This window comes from Ylistrum balloti, unplaced genomic scaffold, assembly GCF_031769215.1.
Source record: "Ylistrum balloti isolate Yb309-2 unplaced genomic scaffold, AGI_CSIRO_Ybal_v1 Utg370670, whole genome shotgun sequence".
Classification (NCBI taxonomy): domain Eukaryota; kingdom Metazoa; phylum Mollusca; class Bivalvia; order Pectinida; family Pectinidae; genus Ylistrum; species Ylistrum balloti.
In genome coordinates this window covers 176,712-196,592 of record NW_026782405.1, presented here as the reverse complement: position 1 = coordinate 196,592, position 19,881 = coordinate 176,712, and the positions used below count along the sequence as shown (strand labels likewise).

The 19,881-nt window shown below is 35.0% G+C and overlaps 1 protein-coding gene across 1 annotated transcript in view; it reads left to right on the top strand.

Annotated features, from left to right (window-relative positions):
* LOC132557431 (kinesin-like protein KIF13B) overlaps nt 1–19,881 on the top strand; it is a 307,507-nt gene that overhangs the window by 131,231 nt on the left and 156,395 nt on the right. The window contains exons 4-8 of the mRNA XM_060221917.1: nt 541–598; nt 2,137–2,229; nt 3,836–4,022; nt 4,790–4,877; nt 6,888–7,022. Of these exons, the coding sequence (XP_060077900.1) occupies nt 541–598; nt 2,137–2,229; nt 3,836–4,022; nt 4,790–4,877; nt 6,888–7,022 (561 nt within the window). The remainder of the gene's footprint in view (nt 1–540; nt 599–2,136; nt 2,230–3,835; nt 4,023–4,789; nt 4,878–6,887; nt 7,023–19,881) is intronic.

The window sequence follows — 19,881 nt, the reverse complement described above, 5'->3', positions numbered from 1 at the left end:
TGATGGCATAGTAAGGTAGATAACTCTGATGTCATAGTAGGGTAGATAACTCTTTATTTCATAGTATGGTAGAAATCTCAGGTGTCATAGTTGGGTTGATAATTCTGATGCATAATAGGGTAGATAACTGTGTCTGATGTCATAATAGGGTAGATAACTGTGTCTGATGTCATACTAGGGTAGATAAATCTGTCTGATGTCATACAAGGGTAGATAACTCTGTCTGATGTCATACTAGGGTAGATAACTCTGTCTGATGTCATACTAGGGTAGATAACTCTGTCTGATGTCATACTAGGGTAGATAACTCTGTCTGATATAGTAATAACTCTGCCTGTTGTCATAGTATGTTAAATGACTCTGATGTCATATTAGGGTAGATATCTCTTACTGATGTCATAGGATGGTAGATAACTTTGTCTGATGTCATAGAAGGGTAGATAACTCTGTCTGATGTCATAGTAAAGTAGATAATACCATCTGATATTTGGCATGATATCTGTCTTATCAGTTACAAATACTACTTTTTTTCTGTTTCAGACATTTGCATTTGATCATTGTTTTTGGTCTATTGATGAAAGCAATCCAAAATTTGCGGGTAGGTATTGGTAGCACCGAACAAGCATACAGGTATAATGCTTACAGTGTTCCACAGTACTAAAAACATATTATTGAAAGGTTTCAGCTCTCCCCCAGGTCAGACTGATCCTATATTAAGTGAACTGGCAGTGTAATCTATCGTTAATCGCAGGACGGAAATGGAAATGAGAGTGGTTCTGGTGTTATGTAATACACTATCACAGGGCGGTCTATACACACCTCATAAAACAACACTAAAAACAAAATCAATCGGGTTTAAGCGACTCAGAATCATCTTTAGATTGAAATTCAGCAATATCTCGTTGATTATTTGTGTGACGGCTCATCAGTGTTAGCACACAGGTATGAGATCATGTCTGGGTACCATCATGAATGTAGCATCCTGGGATTTCCTGTGCCCAGACCAATCCACATCAGTGACCTTCATCAATTGATTGTCAAGGTTGTTACACAAAAGCAATCAAGGCTTTAAGTCTAGCTTGTCTCAGTCAGTTTCATTTTCCTGGTTTCCAAAATAAATTTTGCACCTCATCAAACTCCGAAGGTGATATTAATTTTCTGAAAATTTGAATCAAATTTAAATGGAAAATATTGCTGTTTCTGATAATGAAATGAATTGTCCATCTGTTTCTTTTGTTATAAGTTTTTATAGTACATTTGCATCATGCCTAGTAATCACGTATCAGCAGTGACCTTCACCACTATGTCATGTTCTTCAATAAATTTACCATTATAAAAAGTTTTAAGGCACCCATCTTTGATTTTGATGATAAAAGATTATTATAATTTCTTGAGAAGTAGTACAGGAATGTTGGTTTCCCATGATCTCTAGTTGTGCCTGTTCAATTTTGAGACTGATCAAGCAAAATGGCCAAAAATCAGCCATCTTGGATTTTGACAGTTGAAGTTTGTTATTGTTTTTTCTTGAAAGAACTGGAGGAATATTTCTCAAACCTGATATATATATTCCCTATGGTCCCTAGTTATACTCATTCAGTTTTAAATAAAATTGGGGGAAAAAAAAGACTGACAGAACGCCATCATTGACTTTGACAGTTGAAATTTTACTTGGTGTGTCTATGCAATTTTTGATCTGCTGAAGATAGAAAAAAGGCTGACTTCACATTATCTTTGATTTTGAAAGTTTAATATTTTTAACTATTTTTCAGAAAGTTCTCATTCTGAGATTTCATTAGTAAGAATTCAAATGATTAAGAGGAAATGGGAAATGAAGGAAAATAGAGAAATTATTAGTGTTTTACAGAACTAATAAACATGGTTCAGTTTCCAAGATCCCTCCTGGTATTACTCTAAACAAAATCTCTAAAAGGGAGTGAAAAGGGAAAGTATTTACCAGAAGCATTGGTAGAAATTTTTCATGTCAAATAAATTAAATAAGACTGTAGATTTGTGAGTGTATGGATATCTTAAGATTTTTATTGTCTTTGTTGCTTTTGTAACATCTCAATAGATGTCTTCAGCTTTACATCAGTGGAGGATATTTTACTTATATGTATCTTAAAAAACCTATTTCAGGTCAAGAAAAAGTTTTTAACTGCCTTGGTCAGGATGTGCTGGAACAAGCATTTGATGGGTACAATGGCTGTATATTTGCCTACGGACAAACAGGTACTTTTTTTTCTGTTGACGGAGAGAAAAAAACCTGTGTAATATCATCAATAGTCAAAATGTAGTAAAGCATGTTAGAGATTTCATGCTTGATTTCCATGCCTTTTGTAATGCAGAATAACTGTATTTTAAAATGAGCTGTCTCTTTTGTAAAATTTGTTGTTATATTTCATATTCAAGATTTCATGGGGGGGGGGGGGGGATGGGTGGGGAGGATTTTCTCATCAAAAGTAGCTAAAAAGATAATTAGTGATAAGAATGTCTTTTTAACAAATAGAATGTAAATCACATGTTTGGGATGAGATTGAATCAAGTGAGAGGAAAGAATTTCATGATAGTTCACTATAGAGGGACTCCAAACACAAGTCGTCCTTGATTAGGCTGTCCATTAATGGTGTTTTAAGGAAATGATGTACAACATTTTGTAACTACTAGTCCAAACACAAGACGTCCTTGATTAGGCTGTCCATATGATGATGTTTTAAGGAAATGATGTACAACATTTTGTAACTACTAGTCCACACACAAGAAATACAAACATGATACCGCTATAAAACCAGAATAATAAAGATGTGACTGACTTCATAAATACATTGATCCTACAACTGGCGCTGCCATTGCATATGGTAGTGATGGAAAACAGCTGTATTTTAGCGTGTGTGGTAATTGGACAGAATTACTTTCTGAATTTGCTTTGAAAAAACATAAAATTATGTAAATAACTGTTGAAATAAGTGATTCTATATGCTGTTATCAATAAGTTTATTCACGAAAATTCACAAGATCACGGCCATATCTGTTGAAGTTGGGAATTACATTTCTGTGCAGAGCAATTATTTTGTAGTTTGTCATCTAACAAAATACAGCATAACATTGACATCAGGTAAATATTAGGTAGACAAAGATTGAACAACAAAACAAAATATTTTGCTACTCTGATTTTCCAAATCTATGGCCAAGGGGCAGTAACTCTTCTTTCACAGACCAAGTTACATATTGATGAGAAAATCCTTTTTCTTCTTGTTGGTTGATTGTAGAAAGTTCCCTCACACTTCCCTTATACTAGCTACTTGGTCGATGAACAGCTCCAAAGGATCAAAATAATTTTGTAAATACATGGATTTTGATATAGAATATACAAGTCTTTCTACTGGGAAAGTAACAACATCGTTACATCGTAGTTAATCTTCTAAAGATTCTGTTGGATTTTGAGTCCATTTGACTTCACGGGGAACTGAAATATTTACATATCAGTAAATAGGTTTTTAAAAGTGATGAATCTGGAGGCAGATATATGAAAATTGTTTCCTGTACACAACAAGGTGAAATGTTCTAAACACCACTGGATTTTTCCATCTGAAAACATTTATGATATTTTGCAAAAATTGATGTCATATTCAATGGCCTTTCTGAACATGTTACAGTAAATAATTGGGAACCAAAATTTTCTTTATAAAGAGGTAATCAGATTTGTATGTAATTTTTGATAGATGTGTATGAGAAAAGGAGACTTTAGATTTCCCTCAGATTTTACTTTACACTGTCATCCAATGATAATACATCTCAAACATATAGAGGAGGAAGATTCATATTATTTTGTTGCTAGGTTCGGGAAAGTCCTACTCCATGATGGGTACTTATAAGGAGGATGGTAAGGGAATCATTCCTCGTCTATGTGATGCTCTGTTTGAGAGAATTGCTCAGAATGACTCACCAGACCTTGGCTTCAAAGTTGAAGTATCTTATATGGAAATCTACAATGAGAAAGTTCATGACCTGCTTGATCCCAAAGGGTTTGTATATAGAATATGAGTGCTTGACCCCAAGGGGTTTATATATAGAATATGAATGCTTGACCCTAAAGGGTTTGTATAAAGAACATGAGTGCTTGACCCCAAAGGGTTTATATATAGAATATGAGTGCTTGACCCTAAAGGGTTTGTATATAGAACATGAGTGCTTGACCCCAAAGGGTTTGTATATAGAATATGATTGCTTCACCCTAAAGTGTTTGTATATAGGACATGAGTGCTTGACCCCAAAGGGTTTATATATAGAATATGAGTGCTTCACCCTAAAGGGTTTATATATAGGACATGAGTGCTTGACCCCAAAGGGTTTATATATAGAATATGAGTGCTTCACCCTGAAGGGTTTATATATAGGACATGAGTGCTTCACCCTAAAGGGTTTATATATAGAATATGAGTGCTTCACCCTGAAGGGTTTATATATAGAATGTGAATGCTTGACCCTAAAGGGTTTATATATAGAATATGAGTGCTTCACCCTAAAGGGTTTGTTTTCTGAAAAATATTATTGTTTCCACATTGAATATATAATTTTCAAAAAACCCTGAAAGGAATTTTGTATTTGAAGGAAAATCATTTTATTCTTCTTTGCATAAGTGAATTTCAGGTGATTATACACAAGAATTAACAAACAAATGAATAAAAAAAGGATTATATTATCTAGAAGAAAGATTGTATTCTTTTGTATCATATTTGTTCAATAAATATCAGTAGATAAAAATGTAATATTGTTTGATGTTTGTTTGCAGAAGTAAACAAAACCTAAAGGTACGGGAACACAATATCCTCGGTCCGTATGTCGACGGTCTGTCAATGCTGGCTGTAGCCTCATTTGAAGTAAGCTGATTTTATTTAATTACTTGTTGAGCACGAGGCAGGTTAATTATGGATTTTATTTCATTAATTGTTGATCGAGAGACATGTTGATTTTCAGTTTTATTTCATTAATTCTTGAATGAGAGACAGGTGAATTACAAGGTTATTTTCATTAACTGTTGAATGAGAGACAGGTGAATTATAAGTTTATTGTCATTAACTGTTGAATGAGAGACAGGTGAATTACAAGGTTATTTTCATTAACTGTTGAATGAGAGACAGGTGAATTACAAGGTTATTTTCATTAACTGTTGAATGAGAGACAGGTGAATTACAAGGTTATTTTCATTAACTGTTGAATGAGAGACAGGTGAATTACAAGTTTATTTTCATTAACTGTTGAATGAGAGACAGGTGAATTACAAGGTTATTTTCATTAACTATTGAATGAGAGACAGGTGAATTACAAGTTTATTTTCATTAACTATTGAATGAGAGACAGGTGAATTACAAGTTTATTTTCATTAACTATTGAATGAGAGACAGGTGAATTACAAGTTTATTTTCATTAACTATTGAATGAGAGACAGGTGAATTACAAGTTTATTTTCATTAACTATTGAATGAGAGACAGGTGAATTACAAGTTTATTTTCATTAACTATTGAATGAGAGACAGGTGAATTACAAGTTTATTTTCATTAACTATTGAATGAGAGACAGGTGAATTTAAGCTCAAAAAGTTCTGATTATCATGTTATTCTATGAACTTTTTATGTTTATCTTGGTGTTGACCGATAGCTGTATGTTTATGAATACAAATCTTAGAGTTATTTCCCTTACAACAATATATAAATGTGATTATGGTCCTCCATCGTCATCTGTTAAATCTTGTTAAAAAGCTGTTTGTTTATAAATACAAATCATAAGAGTTATTTCCCTTACAACAATACATAGAAGTGGTTGTGGTCCTCCATCGTCATATGTTCTTCAGTTGAATACTGATTGTTTTTTTTCATTGTTTAAGTATTGTTGATTTATCAATAACAATTTATTAATGATACATTTGTTCTGATGTCACTTTTTATCATAGATTTAAGTATTTACAAGTCAACACTGTTAACAATAAAAAGGATTAGGTTTGATTGCCTGAGATATGTCATATTAACAGGCAATCAGCATTAGATAAGATGTGTATTTACAAGTCAACACTGTTAACAATAAAAAGGATTAGGTTAGACTTGCCATAGATATGTCATATTAACAGGCAATCAGCATTAGATAAGATGTGTCAAGAGAGATTTGATAATAACAGATATTCAGCATTACATCAGACTTGTCAGAGAATGGTGATATTATCAGAAATTCAGCATTAGATCATACTTGTCTGAGAGTGACGATATTATCAGAAATTCAGCATTAGATCAGACTTGTCTGAGAGTGGTGATATTATCAGAAATTTAGCATTAGATCAAACTTGTCAGAGAGTGGTGATCTAGAAATTCAGCATTAGATCAGACTTGTCAGAGTGGGGATATTAACAGAAATAAACTCTAGATCATACTTGTCTGAGAGTAACGATATTATCAGAAATTCAGCAGAGTGGTGATATTATCAGAAATTTAGCATTAGATCAGATTTGTCAGAGTGGGGATATTATGAGAAATTCAGCATTAGATCAGACTTGTCAGAGTGGTGATATTATCAGAAATTCAGCATTAGATCAGACTTGTCTGAGAGTGGTGATATTATCAGAAATCCAGCATTAGATCAGACTTGTCAGAGTGGGGATATTATCAGAAATTTAGCATTAGATCAGATTTGTCTGAAAGTGGTGATATTAACAGAAATAAACAAGATCAGACTTATCAGTGAGATGTGATATAAACAGGTGAGTAATATTGTATTGTATTATAAGTGCTTAAAAGAAATACACTCTTGTTTATGTAGACAGTATTATGGGACTAGGTTTACTGCTGTTGTTTTCATTTCTCAGTTAAAACAATGCTTTCTATATCATACTGTGTTACAGGATATAGACAATCTTATGAGTGAAGGCAACAAATCCAGGACAGTGGCAGCCACCAACATGAACAACGAAAGTAGTCGTTCCCATGCCGTGTTTAACATCATCCTGACTCAGACCCGCTGTGATAAACAATCAGGGGTAAGTAAACCTATAAATACTACAAACAGGGGAAGGTAACTCTTTCAGGACTAAAAAAAGGCACAGAACTTTGTCAGGGTTACACACAGGCACAGTTACCTCTGTTAGCACCACAAACACAGGCAGATAACTCTGTCAGGACCACAAACAGGTGCAGGTACCCCTGTCTGGACCTCAAACAGGGGCAGGTACCCCTGTCTGGACCTCAAACAGGGGCAGATAACTTTGTCAGGACCTCAAACAGGTGCTGGTGCCCCTGTCAGGATCTCAAACACAGGCAGATAACTGTCAGGACCTCAAACAGGTGCAGGTACCCCTGTCTGGACATCAAACAGGGGCAGGTACCCCTGTCTGGACCTCAAATACAGGCAGAAACTCTGTGAGGTCTACAAACAGGGGCAGATAACTTTGTCAAGACAACAAATAATAGTTAACAATATAAACAGGGGTTTGTAACCTCTGTTCCAGGGAAGGTTACAAAGAGATTTTTACTGACACAGATTATACACTATCATACAAAGTTCTGAGATAACATTCACATTTATTATCTGTATCTAGATTGGGATATTTTAGTGCCTTAGTCACAAATTAATGTCTGATACTGAGGTCACATGATGTTTCAGATAGTAACAGAATACATATATTGATGACACCACATTTAAGATGTATATATTTTGTGCTCTCTGATCTAAGCAGAGTAACAAAGGTTTTACTGTTTCATGCAGAAACATTGGTACCAACAAAAAACAACATACAAAAATAGTGATGTATTCAGTGTTCTTAATGAATATTACAGAAAATTATATAACAATGTGTCTTCAATGCCTTGACAATGGCAGTCAGAATTCTTCATGGATGGGGTAGTGAGATATTTTAATGTCTCATCAAATCTTATTAGCTAAGGGAGGTAACTCTAATACTCGTAAACAACTCCTCTTAATAAACATCAAGTGGGAAACATTGAGAAAAAAAGCAAATATTGAATAGATGAGGATAAGTACTGTAAGTGAACTAGTTACATTTATTATTTTATACATTGTCAAATTTTATTATATTTGAACGGTCATGTACGTAGTAGCATTTATTATTTTATACATTGTCAAATTTTATTATATTTGAACGGTCATGTACGTAGTTGTATTTATTATTTTATACAGTGTCAAATTTTATTATATTTGAACGGTCATGTACGTAGTTGTATTTATTATTTTATACATTGTCAAATTTTATTATATTTGAACGGTCATGTACGTAGTTGTATTTATTATTTTATACATTGTCAAATTTTATTATATTTGAACGGTCATGTACGTAGTTGTATTTATTATTTTATACATTGTCAAATTTTATTATGTTTGAACGGTCATGTACGTAGTAGCATTTACTATTTTATACATTGTCAAATTTTATTATGTTTGAACGGTCATGTACGTAGTTGTATTTATTATTTTATACATTGTCAAATTTTATTATGTTTGAACGGTCATGTACGTAGTAGCATTTACTATTTTATACAGTGTCAAATTTTATTATATTTGAACGGTCATGTATGTCTTACAAAGATATATATGTATGAAACCAGAATATTTTTTAATACATTCATAGTCATATTATGTTACGCAATAGAAGCGTAATCATACTTATATATATTAAGTTAAATCACAGTCAGTATTTCAGTGTGATTATGGTTATCATACTTATATATATTAAGTTAAATCACAGTCAGTATTTCAGTGTGATTATGGTTATCATACTTATATATATTAAGTTAAATCACAGTCAGTATTTCAGTGTGATTATGGTTATCATAGTATATATATTAAGTTTCAGTGTGATTATGGTTATCATACTTATATATATTAAGTTAAATCACGGTCAGTATTTCAGTGTGATTATGGTTATCATACTTATATATATTAAGTTAAATCACGGTCAGTATTTCAGTGTGATTATGGTAATCATACTTATATATATTAAGTTAAATCACAGTCAGTATTTCAGTGTGATTATGGTTATCATACTTATATATATTAAGTTAAATCACAGTCAGTATTTCAGTGTGATAATTGTTATCATACTTATATATATTAAGTTAAATCACAGTCAGTATTTCAGTGTGATTATGGTTTCTTTAGAGGAATCCTAAAACAAACTTATGTAACAAGATCTGTGTACATTCTCACATTTCAGGCAGTGTTCTTCATGAAATGTTCTCGTCAAAGTATACGACTCCTACTTAGAACTTTCTTCCACCAAATTTTCTATATACTTTTGGCAGAAGTTCAATTTTAAGAAGGAAAGTATATTTTATGTAGAATTTTAAACTTGCTATTAACATGCAGTTTAATTCACATCAAATGATAGTTGATGAAAGCTGATAAGAATGAAAGTTTTTTAAAGAGTTTGAATTAAAGTAAGTTTTAGAAGGCCCTAGTGACCTTGACACAGGGTGATGTTTGTCCCAGAGATAGTCTGATTCCTCTGGTTCATGGGGATGGTGGCTGTTGATTTTACCATTGTTTCCTCTAGATTGTTTCCTGTAAAGGAACCACCCTACAGCCCCACCTATCACACACAATGCTGCTAGTGGTCCCACAACTGCACCAATCGGGAATGAACTACTTGGACTTTCTGATGAGGTTATAGCTTGGCCTTTGCTTTGTCCATTGTTCAGTTTTGGCCCAAAAGTTATGGAACTACCTGTTACCAGTGGCAACCCTGAAAACTGGATGCTACCTGTCATTGGTGGCAGTCTTGTAGATTTAATGCTGCTTGATACCTGTGGCAGCCCTGCAGATATGGTGCCACCTACTATTTGTGGCAACTTTGCAGATGTAATGCCACCTGCTACCTGTGACAATGCTGCAGTCATGGTGGCACTTGTTTCAGATAAAGATTGTGTGCCACCGATTCCTCCAGGTGTACTGGTTTTGTCTGTTGACAGGGGAAAGTTGAGGCCACCATTAGGTCCCAGTCCCGGTTGACTGACTCCAGCTGATGTTTGTACAGGCACTTTAACAGTAAGAAAGACTGTTGTTATGGTGCTGGTATCCTCAGAAGAGTGATGATATCTTGTTGTAGTTGTGGACATGGTCGTTCTGCATCCTGGTTCTATAATTGTAGCGACATCTTGAATAAAGTGATTTTGAACAGAGTTAGGCCCATGACACTTCAGTGTACTTTGTAGTCTGGTTCCAAAATCAGGGGGTGATAATTGACGAAGATACATAGAGAACCATAAGAGTCTACAGTCACATAGCCAGGGATTATCATCCAGTGAAATGTTAGGTTTGACAGCTCTCAAATATGCCTCCATATTTGATGGTAGGGACAGCAAGTTGTTGTGTGCTAGCTTCAGGTTACGAATTTGATTGTTTGCAAAAGTGTCTTGTGGAAGCATGGATAAGCCATTATATTGTAGGTCCAGCAGTTTCAGAGTCACACCCGAGAACATGCCTGCTTTGTAGCTTGTATTTAAATGATTAGCACTTAAAATCACTTCTACATTATCACCAGAAATATTTTTCAATATCGCCATGGTTGACCTTACATCGTGAAGATTGTTACGAGAGAGGTCCAATAAAGTGAGATTTGTCCCGATGAAGGATTCTTGGCCAATGGAGACCAGATGATTCCTCTGAAAATTCACAGTATTTAGGTGTGTGAGGCCTTGGAACAGATGTGGAGCCACAGTGTTAAGCTGGTTTCCTCTCAGGGACACAGTCTTTAGTGCTGTACAGTGATGGAAAGCCTGACTGTCTATGGTAGTCAGGAGATTATATGATAGGTCTATATGCTCCACATTAGTTAGGCCACGGAAAGCATGTGGTGGAATTCTTGTCACTTTGTTCATAGACATCCAAAGTTGCTTCAGTGATGTTTGATTACTGAATGCATCATCAAGAATTTGTTGTATTTTGTTGTGGTTCAGATTTAGCACCTGTAAAGCTACAGGCCCAGCTAGATTAGACTTGTCAAAGTCGGGGATTTCATTAAAGCTAAGGTCCACTTCAATGAGATCTGTGAGATTAATGAAAGGAGACTCCCATACCATACTTATACCATATTTTTTCAGTTGTATTTTGCGTAATTCTGTCTTGCCAATAAACACATAATCCTTGAAAAAACCTGGCAAACTCACCTTTCCCTCGGCCAAGTACATCTCTTGTACCGAGTCCGGGATGGTAGGAATATCCACTCCTGTACACACAACTTTAACAACATGTCCTGGGGTGTCCGTGTCACAGGTGGTGCATTTAGGACTGCACAACACTGCCAGAACATCGCTACAGCAGTGCAAACTAAAGACCATGATAATAAGAAATCGCAGAAATTGATGACCCATCTGAAAATCTGAGATCTGCATTGTTAATTTGTGTCCTCTATAATTATCTGTTTCTAGAACTGTTGCCAAGTGTTTAGAACATCCTTAATTGGTCGTTGAACATTGTGTGACATAATAGACTAAATTGGTGGTTTGTTGTTGGATTCCTAGTCACACCATCACAATCATGTGTGTGGAATTCTGTTAACTCAATAGTGATATACCAATCCCTGGCACCTGTTGTTGATTAATCTCGCAATCTTATTACCTCAATGCACTATCAAATGTTTCGTATAACAGAATATATCAAATTGTTGTAATGATTTATGGTTTTTGTACAACATCAACAGTCCCACGATTATTTTTCTAAATGGGTCTTTGGTAAATCAGTGTCTCATCCTCTCAAATACACAATGTAGATTCCGTGCTGTTGTCACTGATCTGGGCTTCTGTTTAAATTGATCTGAATTGTTAGTATTACAAAGCTGATATCTCGGTATTATTAAAAAAGTTGGGCATACCTGTGATGTCATGTTTTCTGAAGGATGATGACTGTAATTTGTCACAATTTTTCTGTGATTTAACACACACTTAAGCCAAAAGTTACAAGCTTGTTAGCGCGAGGGTCACAAAATGTTTACTTGTGTTGACTGTACAGAGAGTCAGTTTGTCAGGACAAGTCATTCCTCTAATAACACACAAAATGATATCCTGGAGATGTGAAGATTTCCAGCTGTCTTGTTTGGTCAGTGTTTAGTGTTTATTTCCAATATATCTCAACAACACCTCAGCTAAACTTTCTGATTTTGTCACAAGATCCGGGAAAACCTGCATTTTCTCGACACACAATGCTTGTTTTTTCACTTAACGAGTATGTTGGATATACCAGGTCAGAAGACTAAAGAATTTTGTCAAATCACACTTAGTTTCCAATGTTTTCATCTTTTTACACAATCCACATAAGGATATATGTCGTAGCTGACAGTTTAACAGTCAACTGAGCTGTCTACATCTGATAGAGCTGTGTCTGACTGTAGCCACCTTCTAAAGATTTTGTAGAGAAAACGTCACATAGGTTTAGAAATGCATGGCATTTACCTGTTGTTTGTATGGGGTAGAGACTGGACCTCTTTATCTGATAGGGAGTACAGGGAGGGAGAAATCTGTGATAAATTACTGAACTCAAACAAAACTCTGGCAAACTGACAAAAGTTGATCACCCTGTCAGAATATGAGATAAAGTGGATACTGATTAAAACTAGATATAAAAATGTTGTAAAAGTTCTGTTGAAGCACCTGTCATATGTTCCCAATTGGTGTCATAATTCAGATACACTTTTATGTTTCTTCAGATTTGAAAAAAAATGGTCCCTGGTTGTTCCCATTTGATTTTAACTGTGATTGAAAAACAAAATGGCTGACTGGTAGCCATCTCCGATTTTGACTTGGAAAATTTCTTGTTGCTATTTCTTGAGAACTACTGCATAGATTTTTCTGAAATTTCATGTGTATGTCCCCCTTGGTCTTTACTTGGTCCGTTTGATTTTGGGACTGATCAGGAAAACATGAATTTTGCCTAGTTAAGTTGTTATCACAATTTCTTTTCTAGTATCGAATGGATCTCTCTCCAATCTTATATGTAGGTTGCCCTTGGTCCCTAGTTGTGTGCATTTGATTTTGGGACTGATCAGAAAAACAAAATAGCAGACAGGTGGCCATCTTGGATTTGGCAATTAAAGATTATTATTGCTTTTTCTGCAAAGGATTATCTTTCAAATTTCTTGTCATTTAGAGCAAAAACAGAGAAGAGAAAAGAAGGGAAAAGATCCAATTTCAATGAACAAATAAAGATCAAACCATGGTGGACGCCAAAATCCCTCTGGTAGCTCTTGTTTGAGACAATGTTGAGTTAACTAATTATATTTGTAGTCATTTGATCACTAAGGTATCTAAATGTAAAATCTATCTGATACTTCTATCAAATTTTGGCTAAATTCCCCGCCTCACAGCCTAGGTTTACTTCTAACAAAGGTCTCAGTCTCGCAGCCTGAATACCTTCTATCAAAGTTTGGCTAAATTCCCCACCTCACAACCTAGGTTTACTTTTTGTGAAAGTTCCAGCCTTGTAGCCTGAGTTACTTCTATCAAAGTTTGGCTAAGGTTCTGGCCTCTTAGCTTTGGTTACTTTTTTTTAAAAATTTGGCTAAGGTCTTCGCCTCACAGCTGGGGTAATTGTATAATTTGAAAATAGTGGTAATCACTTCCCAAGTAAGGTGTCTTTATAATATTTTATAGGGGAACATAAATTCGCAGCCATGTCTGTCCATCTGTTCGTCCTTTTGTGTCCAGAGCATTACTTTGTCCATATTTAAACAAGGATCATGAAACATTGGTTATACTAAGAAACTGTGTGGTATACCAAATTCAGGGTCTGCATCCCCTTAATTACAGAATTAGTGCCCTTTGTTAAAATGTTGTGACCAAGAAAGTCGTTTTTTGGAAGCATTAATCAATTTCACAGGTACTCTTGTCTTTAGTTAGAAACAAGTGCAGTAGGTGATATTTTCTGACAAAATGAATTGATCTATTATTTGAAACAAGAAAACTATCTGGTATTGAGCTGGATTATAAAAATAAGGTAATTGTAAGAATTGGATTTTATGCCTGTGGTAATGTAGTGAACCCACATTCCTTCAGGATAGTTAAAATTTTCTTCCTCCTTTGGGTATGGAAATCTTTTGGGTCACCTGTCCAGCTTTATTGGGTTTTAGTCTGAATATACCTGTTTTCGTTGTGGAGGTCTCCTGTACGCTTCCATTAGTAAACACAGGAAGAATTTATCTAACTTGGTCAATTTCTTTTCATGATTATTATAAAATGAATGCAGTTCATTTCAATTTAATCTATCAGCAGGTCTAAAGGTTTATATCCTCGTCAGAAAGGTTGATGAAAATTTGTATAGATTTTGTGATAAGATTATATGTGGTAATAGGTATCCTTCACTGTGATCCAAGATATCCAAGTTAAGTAGGTTTTCAATAGCAGCTCTTATCATCCTCAATGTAAATCTTTATTGGATCATGTCTTATTGGATACTGTTGCTTTCTAAAGCGATTAATTTTAAAGTTTTTTGCAATTTCCTGTTGAATTAATGAAGATTTTAGTTCTACGTACAAAATATGCATTATCTGTGTCTCTTTTAACACTATTGTAAGATTTTGGACCATTTTAAAATTGCATTTCGGTCATAAAAACATGAAAAGCTTCAGTACATAATAGATTGTGTAGTGATGGGTGTGGGAAGGAATGTTGTTCATAAACAGTTTTAATAAATGATGTATGAATGGTATAAACTACTTTTTGATTTAAAAAAAAAGTAAAGATTTCCTCATTGAAAGAAGGACATGGTTAGGATAGGTTTATTGGTCTATGATTAAACTATATACAGCATGACACGTGACAACTTAGTTTACTCTATAAACATTCTGTTATACCTTATTTATCTCGAAACATTTGATCCATAAAAAGATCGATTTAAAAATAAAAGTTGATTTGTTGGGTTTTTTTTATATTTTTTTCCCCTATTATTCCATTAATTAAGTTATTTAGTGTTTTTATAGGTAGCTGGATAAATGAAGAAACCAGAATTATTATTTATTAAACTGTTACGCTCTTTCACAATTACCAATTTAGCTACAACATAGATTTGAAAGTCAGCCGACAGATTGAACATTGGCAGAAGACAGACTTTGTAGCGTAGGCTAGATGCATGGTTAGGAGTTTATCTACAATCTGTGACAAGAATTTAGCTAATCAGAAACAAATTCTTCAAGTTTAAAGTTCATGTCAATTGAGTCAGAATTAAATTCCTTCTGTGTATGTTCCCAATCTAGAGTAAACCAGCTCCTGTGTGTAATATCTGGAGTAGTGATAGATATTTCTAACCAAAGTTTGTGAAAGAGAGATAAAAATGTCACAAGGGAGATAACTCCACTGTTTCACAAGGGAGGTAACCTCTAACTGTACATTGATATTAATGAGAATCAGTGGTTTGATAGTCAACATGTCTACAGTTCTATACACCTCCTTGGATAATGATGTTTCTCCTGTCTGAGGGTGATAAATAGAAAATGTCATACCAGTAATAACTTGGCAAGTGTTCTCAGACTTTCTGTTGCAAATTTGATAGCAATTAAGCAATGAACTTTCTTGTAAAACAATGTAACAATTTTTTAAGATAGACAAATCAAGAAAGCAAATTGTTATTGTAGTTTAATACATACACAGCAACACATTTCAGTAGAGTACATATTGACTCATATCCACTCAGGGCAGATTGTATTGTGGAGTTATGTGAGGAAGTGATGTTACATTGTTTTGCCCGTCTCTCACTGTGTGTATCAATAAGAACCTACTGGGAACTGTTTCATTTACAAAGAAGTTTCCTACTATTTATACATTATAACATTATTGTAACAAGTTAATATCATACCTTACTGTTTTGTACCTTTATGTTCACTCTTAGTCGAATGATATCAGCAACAGAATTGTCTTATTTCAACACCCAGTCTATGCACACTTTCAATAACAGTATCACAAAATTTTCACTTCTGTAACTCCTGTTATACAAATTGTAGTCCCGTTTTCCCAGGGATGTTACATTTTAATCCACATCTGTCCACTTTTTGTACAATTGACATTTGAGCCTGTGAACTTCAGTTCGAGTCAGTTTATTAAAGGTATCAATTATTTCCCTTTGATCAATGGTCTATTCTGATTTCCTTGACATTTGGGAACCTCCACTTCAGGTCAAAAGCAACCTTGTGACCATTGACCTGTGAAGTCCACTTAAGGTCAAAAGCATCCTTGTGACCTTTGCCTTCTTACATCCACTTAAGGTCAAAAGCATACTTGTGACCTTTGCCTTCTTACATCCACTTTAGTAGCCATAAAGTATTATTTTGACCTTTGCCTTTTGACCTCCACTTAAGATTGTAGAGCATTCATGTCACCTTTGCCTGAATGAAGTTATATTACTTTGTCAGTTTAAGCTGTTTGAAACGTTTACCATTTCGTATTGAAGCAAGGTTCTTAGCCCGAATGGCCTGTGTTCTCGTTGTCAGTGATTCTTGTTTACTTCTCTTGATGTTCGTCTGATACTTTACCTCTTTTACTGATAACATGTCAACTTTACCCTTAATTTTATCGTCAGCTTTATCTTCAGCTTTATCGTCAACTTTATCGTCAGCTTTACCCTTAACTTTATCTTCAGCTTTATCGTCAACTTTACCCTTAACTTTATCGTCAGCTTTATCGTCAGCTTTACCCTTAACTTTATCGTCAGCTTTATCGTCAGCTTTATCATCAACTTTATCGTCAGCTTTATCGTCAACTTTTTCGTCAACTTTATGGTGATCAGTTGTTTCCATGGTGTTAGATCTAATGTATTCGTTTAGATCTTTTTCAATGTCTGTTTCCTCCAAGGAATTTGAATCCTCTTCCCTCTTCACTGCTTCACTGTTTATTTTATCTAACACACCCTCTTTCCTTCTTACTCTGTCTGTATTTATATCACTGTCAGATTCACATGATAAACAGAGTTTTCCCTTTGTCTCTTCTGCCTTTATTTGTTCTTGTTTTCCCTCTATTTCTTTCTCTCCCTCTTCACTGTGTTTATCTGTTCTTCCCTGTATTGCTCCTGTTGTTTCATCATCGTCTATGAGGCTGTCTCCTCTTTCTGTCTGCTCCTGTGAATCCAACACCGTGTGTTCTCCCCTGGTATCAGGTGTACCACAGTTCCCTATCAGAGCCTTATCATCATTGTTGTTAAAATGACCTTTATCTGTCCTTGAGTCAGTCTTTCCAGTTCCTATGGCTGTGTTAACATGAATCTGCTGATCAGAGGTATCGCTGTTACGGATGTTGTCATCTGTCTTTCCGGAATAAAAATTCTTTTGTTTATCTTCTTCTTTTCTTTCATTCTTTCCTAAAGCACAACCAGTTTGGGTGACGTTTTCTTCATCATTTCCTTTCTTCATAACATTCTGTCTTCCTTGTATCTTTACTTCTGTCTGTTTTCTTTGTTCTCCTTGTTCATACCTGTCTTCTTTGTCTGTTTGTCCATCTGTCTCATCTGTTGTTTCTGTGACTTCATTTCGCATTTCTTTGAAGAATTTTATCACAGGCGTATCGTATGTATTTGTCAGTATTAACTGTTTTGTATGATAATCTGACACTACCTCTTGTCTAAAGTTTGAACCATGAGTTAGCTTAGATTCCACATTTGAACCAGCTGGTATTTCAGGAATATTAAAATTGAGTATTTTTGAAGGTTCATTGTTGAAGTTAGGTGTTGTACGTATTTCACTGCCAGTTTTTGATATCTGTCCGAGTTCAGTGTTTGTATCTGATCCTGACTCGGCTCTAGAATTTGACCTTGAAGTTATGTCTTGTGAGAGATCAGTATCTAATGAAGCTTTGATTCTAGCTTGTTGCTTCTCTGTCACACTGGTCTGTTTAGGTACACTGACTGGTAAAAATTTCCCACTCATACCATCTTTCTGTCTTTCTTCTGGCTGTCCAGTGTCTGTCTGTTCTACATCCATTTGTCCTTCATCTGTCTGTCTTTTTTCTGAACACCCTTCTTCCTCAGGTGTCTGATATAAATCTGGTTTTTTTCCTTTAACACTATTTGATACAGCAGATACATTTTGTTCTGAGATCCCCACACCTTGTCCAGTATCCATTTCTGTGGGTTCACTGTCAGAGTAGGGTGTGGTCAGTGAGTTATCTCCCCTGGAGATAGATTTTTCTTTACTAGATATTTTAGCTTGTAAATTTACATTATTCTTACTCTGACTTGAAACTTTGGATGGAACTGTTGGTTTTAGACTCTGTCCTTCTTCTTCCTGTTTATTTCCTACTGATAGTTTTCCAGTTCTTCCCTGTGTCGTTGGTATAGGTAGACTACTCTCTACAGCTGGTGTTATTGTTCTGGTCATGTCATTGTTTTCTGTTCTGTCTGGCCTCACCTGTTTTATCATATCTTCCTCAACAAACTCAACTTTCCGTTCACATGTGATATTCATATTTTTCTTCTTTGTGTTCACCTTTATATTAGCTGCAGTTATCTCCCTTGTACTGCCATCTTCCTGCAGTATTGTACATTCCTGCTGTAGTGTGGAGGAGTGAGTTATCTCCCTTGTAGTACCATCTTCATGCAGAGTTGTACTATCCAGCTGTAGTGTGGAGGAGTGAGTTATCTCCCTTGTAGTGCCATCGTCCAACAGTGTTGTTCTGTCTAGCTGTAGTGTGGAGGAGTAAGTTGTCTCCCTTGGTACACTGTCCAGCTGTATATTAGTGGAATTAGACAGTAGTGATATTAGATCAGCTTGACTATGTCCAATCAATGATGGTGATCTGGGTTTGGGGTGAACCTCCAAGACCCTTACACGAGGAACTTTCTGGGTAAAACGTTGGAGCATCTGCCGTAAACAGAACTTACGATCTGTCAGCATACGGGTGACTGTGTACATAAGGAGGTTACAGACTACTAAGAGAATCAGTACTGTTGCCATGACAACCGATGCAGTGACCTCTGTGGAGGTTGCTGTCGTTACAACCTCATTGCCGGACATACTGTACAATATTGGTATAATCTAAGATAGTTTTGCTGAGAATCACAGTAATGGTTGTGAAATGTTGTTACAATTTTACACAGTTTTGGTGAGAATCACTTTTCATGGATTACATGTCCTCACAGTAATGGTTGTGAAATGTTGTTACAATTTTACACAGTGTTGGTGAGAATCACTTTTCATGGATTACATGTCCTCACAGTAATGGTTGTGAAATGTTGTTACAATTTTACACAGTTTTGGTGAGAATCACTTTTCATGGATTACATGTCCTCACAGTAATGGTTAGGAAATGTTGTTACAATTTTACACAGTTTTGGTGAGAATCACTTTTCATGGATTACATGTCCTCACAGTAATGGTTGTGAAATGTTGTTACAATTTTACACAGTTTTAGGGAGAATCACTTTTCATGGATTACCTATCTTCAGTTGAATGCTAATAATTCATTTGTTTCAGTTTAATCCGTGTAGTGGATCTACAATAAACAGAAAATTTTTTGTTAGATTACAATTTTAAAAAAATTTAGTCATATCCAGTAAATGAAAACCGACAAGCTATTAAATTTTATTGATGTTAACTCTAAAAAGTATAAAAATGCTGTCAACTTGAAAATCTAATCTCTATTAAAAAGCACCTATAAGTTTAATGTTTCTGAAAATATCACCTGATGTTTGTTGTCATGGTAGTTACTCCAATAGTATTGATGAGGTATATGGAAAATGATACATATTACAACTATACACTTACTTACTGTATGTGCAAGTCTTTATTCTGTTAGATCAATCTTTATATTAAAGGCAACCTAGTAAAGCCTTTGTTGGACCTAGACTAATTGGTTTGTAAAGCCTCTATGAAACCTAGACTAATTGCTTGATAGGTGTTTGTTTGAACTCTA